This window comes from Amphiura filiformis, chromosome 1, assembly GCF_039555335.1.
Source record: "Amphiura filiformis chromosome 1, Afil_fr2py, whole genome shotgun sequence".
Taxonomy (NCBI): Eukaryota; Metazoa; Echinodermata; class Ophiuroidea; order Amphilepidida; family Amphiuridae; genus Amphiura; species Amphiura filiformis.
The window spans coordinates 10504017-10515389 of NC_092628.1; the positions used below are offsets into that span (position 1 = coordinate 10504017).

Here is an 11373-nt window from a genome sequence, read left to right on the forward strand (position 1 = left end):
ATCTGTGGATACCTTTAGAAAAAATAAGGTAGGTGTCAAAGGTTAGAGGTCATGTCAGAGGTTATGAGCTGTACAGCCATATAGACAGTTTATTTAATGATCTGTGGATACCTGTAGAAAAAATAAGGTAGGTGTCAAGAGGTTAGAGGTCATGTCAGAGGTTAGGTCTTTAGGTGAAAGGACCAAAAGATGGCTAGATTTATTAGCCTACCAAACAGTCACTTTTGTCAAGAATGTGTTTTGGAAATATGCAGAAAGGTTACATAACTTTGGGGATACATTTGTTTGGTTTGCTTGATGCAAACAGCTGAATTCCCATAAAAAAAGTAAACATTGAATTGAATTGGTGAAGTATGTGGCCATTCTAGACATCAGTGTTGACAAAATCAACATCATTTAATAGATTAAAGTTCATTATTATGTTCTCTGATAAATGAGACATTTTGTTATCATTATACATTTATCATTACTTTTAAGTGAGTTAGGTATTGTTACACTGTGCTTATAGTCAAAGGGTACCTTCCGATTCTGGATTAAGTATATATTTCATCCTCCTTTTACAGTGTGTTGATAAATGTATCATTGCTTTGAAGTCATCCAGCTTGTTTTGGCACAACAGATCTTCCAAAGTTGACCGCTTTGCCGCCGTGTTTACCCTCCTCCAGGCAAATAGTTCCTGTTAGAATGAGCCTGTGGAATTCCGCACTGTTTGTATGTTCGTTTGCTCAATAACTCTCTCTTGAGACACCTCATTGTTGGAAATCAAATAAAGCAAAAAGAAATGCCTTTTGTTGGTTATCTGGCTAATTCGTGGTCATCACTAGTGTTTGTCGAGTGTTGCCTAGGTCATGATGTTGGCACCCAATTGGGCTGCATTTATTTACCTGTTGCTTGGTCATCAGTACTATGATCAGTGAAATGTGTCGCAGAGAGTTTCAATGAGAGGAAAATTCTAATCTCATTTTGTAATTTGTCCATCATATTCCTTGTAACAGTTGATCATCCTGGCACAGGACAGACTTGATCAAATTTATCTGAAATTGTGTGTCCATTGGTTTTTAACTTTAACAAAGATGTATCTATGAATATTCTCAATCATCCAGGTAGTTGAATAAAGTTAGATTAGGTTATAAATCTTTTCAACTGGACTTACTGTTTTTGTTGACTACAGTATCACGTCATATCTCTGAGGCTTCATCAGGCCTAGTGATGCTTTGGATTCAAGGATATTAAGTCATAGAATCAGGCCCATATGTAGGTCATGGAGTGCTGTACATGCAAGGTTCATTTAATGTTTCTTTCTAATTTGGATCTTCTTGGACGTTTTACCCTGTAAAACAGACTTTATTTTGGAAGGACCCCCCCCTCTCCCCCCCCCATCATGAAATAGTTATGTCAATATCATATTGTTTGATAGCCCAAGATGAGGTGATATATAGTAACTTTTGGGCTCCTTGACTATGGCTTAGGCCAGCGGTATGCCACATCTGGAGAAGTAAAAAGTTTTGTCAACATTCCTATTTGATCAATGATTATTTGCTTGCTTACTTTTGTGTTGGAGGCTTTTGTTTGTATCTGGTATGTCTTTTTGTGCCTATGTACTTAATTATTCCCAAACATTCTGCAAGAGGAGAAAGTAGGAGAGAGAGTGTGAAAGTGTGGGCTGAAATCCCAGCAGGTCAAGTTGTATGAAAACAAAAAAAGTTGTGGAAAAGATTTTCAACATCGCAGGTGTAAACTGGTAGTGTTAATACTGGAATGATTTCTGCAATCTGATGCAGGTCTAGTACTTTTTTTGGGTAAATCTAGCAAATATATAGGGCAAAATTGGGGAGAATCGGTCATTTATAACAGTGGATGACTTGATCAACATTGAAAGTTTGGCATCTACAAAAGTTTTTTTCTCAAAACCCCCAATTTAAGGTTTAAGAATTGTTTCCTTCAGATCATATGATCAAAGAAGTGACAGCTTCTTCTTTCATGGTATTGTATATACCACCCATGCATTTTGAAACTCATTTTGCATCAAATGTCTAAACCACTGGAGCAATTCAAGTCATGAGTGTTTTGATGATGGACCTTAATGTAAGGGGGGAACACCATATGAAACAAATAATTGTGGTCCACGGTACCACCCACCTTTACATGATATTGATAATTTTATTTTGGGTTCGGTGAAATTTTGTGAGCCAAATTCCTTTTTTTTTCACCTGTGCTAATGAGGTATGTTAGCATAAGGATCCGTCATAGTTCATTCATATGCGTGCACTTGAGCTGATGGACGGAAGTGGTTGACCGTGTTCCTCTTGTTGCAAACAAGGGGCAAATAGGCAGAAGGAATTAGTTTTATAAAGGGTGTTGGACTGTAGGGCATACCCATGTCAGGAATAACATTAGCCAAGACAAAAGGCTACAATTAATAGCATCCCACAGTGCAGAGGGAGCATGCAACACTTTTTTTCTTCTTTTTTTTTTTCTTTTTGAGGTCTTTGGTACTAATTTTTGAAAATATATGGCTTTGAAAAGGAGTTGATTTGGGATGAATGGTATTGAGGGACTGACTCAGTGTGAATTGGTGATTTGAAAAATTAATTTACATGCAAATTTATAACTCGTAAGGATATATCGAGCATAAAATGTGGTCTCTGAAAATTTTTGAAAAAATTTTACTATAAAGCAGTTGTTCATATTTTGGCAATATTTTGTTAAAAGCCTTTGCAGAGTTACAAGTCACAAAAAGTTATGTTTGAGTGTGAGTCCCATCGAATGACAATGACAATGTAGCTTACATGCTTTTAAAGGTAGAAGCCAAAAAGTGGATTTGATACCGATGCCACCAATAGAACGAGAAGATTTACCCCTTCATTTTGCATACCACTTTGTCCAATTTTTTTTCTCATTTCTTCACAAAATGCAAAAAAAAATGCAAAAAAAATGCATCCCCTTTTAAATGGATGCTATATGAGCAAAGGTTTCTGGGAAGACAAAATTACCCTCTTGGGCAAGACAGAAATCAAAACACATGCATTGTTCTTGTGTAAGTAACCCAAAATGCATGAATTAGGAAATAATAAGCGAGGAACACAATGTATTTGACAGGCATAATAATTAGTGTACAAAATTTTCTATAAAAAAAAAAGATTTTAAATTTTCATTCAGTGACCGTATTTTGACGAAATGACCGTGGTCTTTGCTAATCCCATTCATTTCATCGTGTTGTTGTTTTGATTTGGAAATTTTCTGATTTCTGATTAGGAAATCGACATGCATAAACTAAACTTCAGGCATGAAAATTATCAGTGTTTTAGCTGATTTCGGCATGTTTTTGTTATTGTTTTCAGTGTTTTTCAGCCCAATTTTGAATCAAATTCACAGAAAATGGTAAAAAAAACTTGGTTTTCAGTCTTGTTTTTTTTTCCAAGACCAGTTTTCATACCTGAAACTTAAACTAAACCAAATTAATTTTTTGGCTTTATGTATAGCATACATATTACTGTAAAGCTATTTAATTTCGCTAGTACTTAATTTCGCTAATTGCCAATGACCACCTTTCTTATGGGTATTTAATTTCGCTAATCCAGCAATTTATGTGTACAATTCAATGTAAAACTGTTCAATATGCGGGTATTTAATTTAGCGAATTAAGGCTTCTAGCAAAATTAGCGAAATTAAATCCGTAGCGAAATTAAGTGGTTTTACAGTATGTATAGCATACATAAATTTATGTATAGCATACATAAATGGAGGGCAGTACTTCAAGTGGTCAAAACCAGGTCAATTCAAAAAACTTTTCCATTTTGTGCAGAGCCATGAATTCCTCAATCTACCATAACTTAAAAACGCAAATTAGGGCCCATTCACTATGGACCACAATAGCCTCATCCAAATGGCATAGTTCAATAACCTCAATTAAACAATCCTAGTACAAAATTTGACCTCAAGTTGCAGAGTATGAGTTTTTGTACCCAAATTGTCAAAGGTCATTCAATGAATGTGCAAATGTATTGGGGTTAAATAACTGTGCCCTGATAGATGAGCATGTTGTGGATCCTAGTGATTGTGTGTATCATAGCCAAAGTCTCAGCTATTTCAGTGAATTTTTGCTGAGGATTTCATCGTAAGTTCAAAGTTCTTGAAACTTTCCTAAATATTTGGGGCCATTATCTTTGTCATTCATTGTTTTGGTCAAACACTTCACGTCAGTGACCAGCCAGGAGTTGAACTTGAGATATGTGGATTATGTAGACTGATGAACAGTTATTACCTATAAGTATGAGTGATTATTTCTCAAAATATCGCTGTGATTAATGTCAATGATGGTGTAGCCTGCAGATAAAGAGCTGGATGAAAACTATTTTGAGTGCAAGCTCGTTAGCACATCCTTCCACTTAGCCTAATGAGCGTGACTGGTCAGAGGACAAGACATTAACCTGATTTGTGTAAGATGTATGTGGGGATACGTAGTACAAATGACTATAAGGATGTGCCTCAAACATGGGTGCCATTTTCTGCCATTTTGGTATATCAATGGTCCCCTTTTTAGGCCAATTTCGGTATATGATGGATCTTTTTTTATTACGGTAATTTTCAAACTTTTCCTCATTATTATTATTTTTTTTTTTTTAAATTTGCTTACAAAATTTGGGAAAATAAAAACTTGCCAATTTGCATTAAATTTGGCCAAAAATGTTGACTTTTGGTATAGTAATGGGCCCAAATTTCTTGGGCAATTGGTATACGGATGGGTCCATTCTCAGTGGCACATCTCTACTCAAACTTGAGCACCCCCTGGTTTGTAAGCATCTAATCAATGACTGCATCATTATCTCAGTTGGCCAGGCATTTGTTCTATTTTCAGTCTTCAGTATTACGTGGCCTCATCAATTTGAAGAAAGTTAACATTTGTCTTGGTACTTTTGTCGTGGCACATTCCTTTCTAATAACAGATGATTGGACGATTAATTGTCTACATTCATGTTACTAATGAGTATGGTTTCTAATGCATTCAACATACCAGGGGCATAGCTAGCACTTTTTCAGAGGGTGGGGCAAAGGGAGGGAAAGAAAACTTTTAAGGAGGAGGGATTTTGACCAAAATTGTCAAAAATAGGCTAAAAAGTGCAAAAATAAAAAGCCTAAATAAATATAATGCATCAAAGAGGGGGGGACACGTCTTCTCAAAGGGGGGCAGCTTCCCCCTGGCTACACCACTGCAACATACATGATAGGCAAACTGAGATGTCTTGGATGGAATTCATATTGATTTAACTTGAATTCATCAATTTTTGTCAATTTATCATTTTGTTTTTGAATTTTGGGGAAATAAACATGATTTAAACCGTAAGATACATGAAAGCATATCAAAAATAGGTTTGTTACATTTTCAACGATACAAAGTGTTATTTGTAAATGTCACCATTGCTAATGATGTTTATTTCTATTTTTATTTTCTCTCTTCTACAGTACTAATCCACCACTGCCTCTAGATGGCGACACCTTGACAACGGTTGCTACGCGGCTTGTGTCATCATCCAATGCATACTCATTATATTTTTCCAATAGCAGATGTTCAGTATGTCAGCCTTGTACAATATTACTTTTCTGCTCATATTTATTAGTCCAAATCCTATATAGATTAATACAGAGGTAAAAATAACAGTATTCAAAGAGATTGTACAAAATATAGATCCAAATATAAAGAAATTATCTTCTTTTTTTCTGTGAAAAAGTATGAACTTGATCCAAGTAAAATTGAATGGAATTTAGATCCAGTATATTTTTTGTATGTATCACATAGGCCCAAATGAAAGACTTGTTAAGCATCACAATATGCCCACCCATCACAAGTTTTCAAATCCAACATAAAGTATATTATGTGTTGGGGAACTTTCAAAGTGGGTTTATTATAGACTGGCAAAATTGTCATGTGTAACAAGCTCTTTGAGAATTTGGTCCTTTGCTGTCATTTCAACCCAATAGGGTTTACAACAAATCTTTATAAAAATAAGCTTAAAGGGGAAGCCCCTCCAGAGCAGTTCTTCTGGAGTGAATCAAACCTTCAGGGAGTGAACTGTCCTTGACCATGTTAAGAAAATGTTGCCAAACAAATGACTCTGGCACAGTATAAACATAGGCATTAGCTTAAGTAACCGGTAGGTGTGGTTCACCCCAGAAGAACTGCTCTGGCAGGGCTTCCTCTTTAATATAAAATGCCTCCCCTCAACCTGAATTGGCCTGAAAGTTTCCGGTAAGAAGTTCTCACTCCCCTTACCAGAAGAATATAGGTAGATTTTAAACACATTGTTTTACAAGAACACAACATTGTATCCCTCATTTTAGTATTTGCAAGTTTCATATCGAACATCTTTGAGCTCCATACATCAGGCCCGTACGCAGGGGGACCCCCCCAAATGTGCAAAAGTATGCAAAAAGTCCCAAAATATGACCATTTGCGAGCGCAGCGAGCAAAAAAATCAGGGTTTTTACGCTTTTCTGGCCAAAAAGGTCCAAATTTTTGAGGAAAAGTCCACTTTTTACAAAATCGCACCACCCTTGGAAAAAAAGGTCAACTTTTTCAAAATCAGCACCCCCCCAAAAAAAATCCTGCGTACGGGCCTGCCATACATCATCTCTTCGCATTTCATGTCAATAATTTGGATCAGTTCATACATTTTGTTTTTCATAATATACTGGTATTTTTATTTTCAAAATTGGAGTCAAGTGTAAATTTTCCTTGCCATAATATATGTATATCTAGACTACAATGAATTCCATAGGAAAATTAAAGAGTATATACCTCATATCTCATACTTGCATATCATTTCTTTTCCTATGTTAGGTAATAAACTAAAAGATTGATGAAATCTTATGAATGAAACAAGTTTAAAGTGGAAGCCCCACCAGAGCAGTTCTTCTGGGGTGAACCAAACCTACCTGGTTATCAAATTAATCAGTGACAAATTTATCTCTGAATTTGACAGGTGTTAATTGATGCAATAACATTAAAACATCAATTAGCATCTGTCAAATTCAGAGCTAACCTTGTCACTGATTAATTTGATAAACAGGCAGGTTTGGTTTACCCCAGAAGAATTGCTCTGGTGGGGCTTCCTTTTTATTAGGCTTGAAATTGCTGACTATGTTTCTCATAAACTGTTATATAGTCTTAAAAATATCAATTTAACTTGTCCTATTGTGCTATTCCAGTTGAAATCCACACATGTTATTTGGAAGACATGACCTTAATCTTCCACACATAAGAGTATGAATTTCAAATTGGGTTACCTGGATAGGTGACTCCATTTGAAATCTACATCCCCTGTGTGGGAGAGTAAAGTTGTGTCTTTCGTAGGGGGTGTAAGAATTTCAACTGGAATAGCCCATTTCTGATTTCATTTCAGGTGGGAACGGAGGGGGGTCAGTTTTGTAACAATACTAGTTCAGTTTACACAGCATCATCAATCTTTTGGTGTGTTCCCTCAAGAGCAGTTTATACCCTGACATTTTTAGTCGCTGCAACAAACACTTGCAATTTTGACAACTGAGGCACAGATGCGAGCATCTATGAAGATGTAAATGAAGCTGGAAGTCCGACAGCTGAAATGCTATGTTTGCTGCTACAGAAAAAATGTCAGGAAATATAAACAGCCCTTGAGTGATACAATTAAAACATTTTTGGCAGTGTTCTGCCAGGTCTGGTTTTGATGTAATAAATGAGTGAACACACTTAATGCAGTAGGAGTAGAATTTCACATTTCCCTGTTGATTTTCAGGAAGTAAAATCTATAAACCTACCATGTGCTGCTCATCTGATTGGCGCAATGTTGTATATCGTCATTGGGCAGGAAAAAATGTGCTTGTGGCCCCTGAACATGTTTAAAACAATTGCCAACAGGTTATATAAGAGGTTTTGCTTTAAACATGTTCAGGGGCCAGTGACACAAGGGTTTTTTCTTGCCCAACGACGATATGAGGATGTTATTAGGGTGAAGTACATTGGGCTATTCCAGTTGAAATCCATATACCCCTGGGCATATACCACATAAGGAAGACATGATCTTAATCTTCACACAGAGAGTGAATTTCAAGTGGGGTTACCTGAATGAATGGGTGACTCCATTTGACATCTACACTCCCTGTGTGGGAGATTAAGGTCATGTCTTCCATAGGGGGTGTATGGATTTCAACTGGGATAGTACATTTATGTTACAGGATCTGTCTACTAGTCATCCTCCTCATAGTCCTCATATATACAATTTTGTGCCCGTCATGATGCATGTGTATTTTGTTTACTTTTCACTCAGTAAGTTAGAAAAAATGCTGAAACCAAATTTTTCCAAATTTGTTGAAGTTCAGCGTACTACAAAATGTACACATACTTTTTCATGACCAACCAGATTCTTCAGTGGTTACAAATTATATCTAGAAACACACATCCAGAAATAAATATGAAACAAAATATTGTTGTTTCCAAGTCCAACTTGTCATAATTTGTTGACCTGGAAACTTATCAAATGTACGTTTTACAAGTCTGTGATTTTAAGATGATTCTCCAGGTGACTATACTCTGATCAGCTCGTAATAGGCGTGACTCATAACATCATGGATTGATATAGAATGGCGTACAAACAGCTGGAGGGAGCACCTACGCAAACTGCGCTTTGCGTATTGTGTGAATGACGCTTTTGTGAATTTAAGCGTGCGTAAGTTGGAACTTTATTGACTCGCGCAGTAAATAAACCAGAATAATTCTCACCTATTAAGAGCTGATCATAGTATAAGTTACCACGGAAAACTCAATATTATGTACATGCACTAAAAATGATGAAATGTGAAACAAAAAATCAGCTATATAGAATAATTACAACTTTCTTGCATTTAATCAGCTGTTGCTTTAGTGAAACTCTACAGTAAAATTAGATCAGTATATCAAATTTGATTTCTTGTTCATTCTGATCCCTTGGTTTCTTCTGGTTTTACAATGGTATCGAAGTTTCACTTCCTGTATACTTAACATGTTCATATGATTCAAGTTGAATTGGATTAATGCAGACTGGATATCAATGATATTTCCACACTTTGGTGGTCCATTTTGATGTGGATCAAGATGAGTCATGCAGAGGGCTCCTCTGTCTCAGATTTATTAGTATTTTGATGTATTTTATTTTGAAGATATTATGAAGAGATACAACTAAAACTATTTTACATAATTTGTACAGTCAATGAGATGAAATATTTATTGGTTTAACACCTTTGTAAAAAATGATCTGTGTATAGTTTTAAAAAGTATGACATGGTCTGCAATTTGCAGCTATTATTGTATTATGTGTAGCATGTAATCTAACCAGGTGATCAAATTTGTGTATTTGCTAAGTGGTTTCTTGGCAAGGCTGGCATAAATGGGTTATTCCAGATAAAATCCATACACCCCTATTGAAGACACAAATTTCATCTCCCACACAGGGGGTGTATATTACAAATGGAGTCACCCATTCAGGTAATCCCATTTGAAATTCATACTCCCTGTGTGGAAGATTAAGGTCATGTCTTCCATAGGGGTTGTGTGGATTTCAACTGGAATAGCCCAGTGATGCTCAAAGCATCTCAGCTGTGTCAGCTCAGTGCAAAGAGATTAAACCCAAGGAGTCCTGACTCTGCCATTTTTTTTGTTTCGCTCATGTCTGTTTGTGTTCTGTATGTTATGGGGTGTGCCATAGGTAAAATATCTCATTCTCGATGAGAGGATGTACCTTCTGCGTACTGTTGCGACAACATACTTTTCGTGGAATAAAATGATCATGCAACCTACATGACCGAACCTCAACCTTAGCTAGCGACAACCATATTCGAAGACCGTGATTCTCAAAAGCTGTGCTTGCTCTGTATAAGCATGTGGTCTTTGCTAATAGTATGCTTGATGCAAATATCTGTGCGTAGGCCTACCCAAGTTGGCTCTCATGATCAAGAATTAGATATTTTGTATTTTGCATATGGTATGTGCAAAACACTATACGCAGAACCTGTAACACTCAAGCACAAAGACACTAATTGCAATTCAATTTCAGGTTTTTGTGTGACAAAACAAAATGACATATGTAGTGTAGAGTTACACAAAGGCAATTCTGAGTTGGTACTCTTTGGGTCTATTCTCTTTGATTCAGTAGCATAAACCGATTTGTAACTGATGAATAATGAGCAGTCATGTCAGGAGTAACAATGAGGACCTCATGTACTTAGGCTATCAGATCTGACAGGGCTCCATTTCATAAAGATGTACTATCCATCAGAAGTTTGATATATCATCTTTTGTTTGTTGCAGAAATTGTTGCCCTTGGTTATTGATTAGATTATATTTATTGCTAATTAATTGAGTAATTAATTGTTACTAATTTATCTCTACATCTTGGACAAGACAGACACATTGTTCATCTCAACAGTTCTAAATTTGGAATACAATAAATTAACTCAATGTTACGATTCATAATGTGTTCCAAATTTGGAACGGTTGGGGTAACAAAATGTTCTGTTTTTTTGGCAAGTTACAAAATCTTGACATATATAGGAATTTCAAAGTTTTAAGAACTGATGCTAGGTCCTAACATTATAAAAAATGTGTGAAATTTATTGCCAAAATTAACAAATGACAAGAGCTTTTGATTCAAGCATAATCTTCATCAAAGGTAGAATGATCTTTTTCACTGCACATAGTTTGAAAGCTATGGTGATTTTCAGTTTTTCAAAACATGTGCATTACAACTTTTTGTTCGTCTTCACCATCTTGTTTTATGGTTGTGGTAAGTTTGACCTTTGATAAAGATCTGCTGTTGTCAAAAGTTCAGCCTGCTAATTAACCTTTTTTCCTTTTGAAACAAATTAACTTTTCTGATTTAACAGGACTGTCTGGTCATGTATGTGAAATAGCAAACATGTCGATTTATTATGTAGATCATTTTGCAACAAAACATGTTCCATAAAGTTATACATTTGAATGGTGCCAGCCAATGAGTCATATGAAACTCAATGACTCAGTGAGTCAACTTATCTTAGTGAGTTTCAGATTTGCCTGGCAAAACTTTAAAACCCATTTATCTATTTATAATCAATCACTGCCATACATTATATACGTTGGTAGTACTTACTGGGGAAAACCTTAAATCAAGTCTTCAAGCATTCAGTTACTTTGATCAATGAAATAAATATTACTATAATACCTTTTTGCTTCCTTGTGGTAGTGATTACTTTTGCACATCTGTTCTGTTCTGAATAGGGGAGGGAGAGAAAGAGAAGCCTGGTCATGAGCATTTTGTTCCGGTTAGAGGGAATTGGGGGAAGAAAGCATCTAAAAAGGGTTGGGGCCACAGAAATGAATAATTT

The 11373-nt window shown here is 35.9% G+C and overlaps 1 protein-coding gene across 1 annotated transcript in view; it reads left to right on the forward strand.

Annotated features, from left to right (window-relative positions):
- LOC140151314 (metalloprotease TIKI1-like) overlaps positions 1-6380 on the forward strand; it is a 47391-nt gene extending 41011 nt beyond the window's left edge. Inside the window, exon 6 of the mRNA XM_072173651.1 lies at positions 5464-6380. Within this exon, the coding sequence (XP_072029752.1) occupies positions 5464-5650 (187 nt within the window). The 3' untranslated portion in view covers positions 5651-6380. The remainder of the gene's footprint in view (positions 1-5463) is intronic.
- The last annotated feature ends 4993 nt before the right edge of the window (positions 6381-11373 follow it).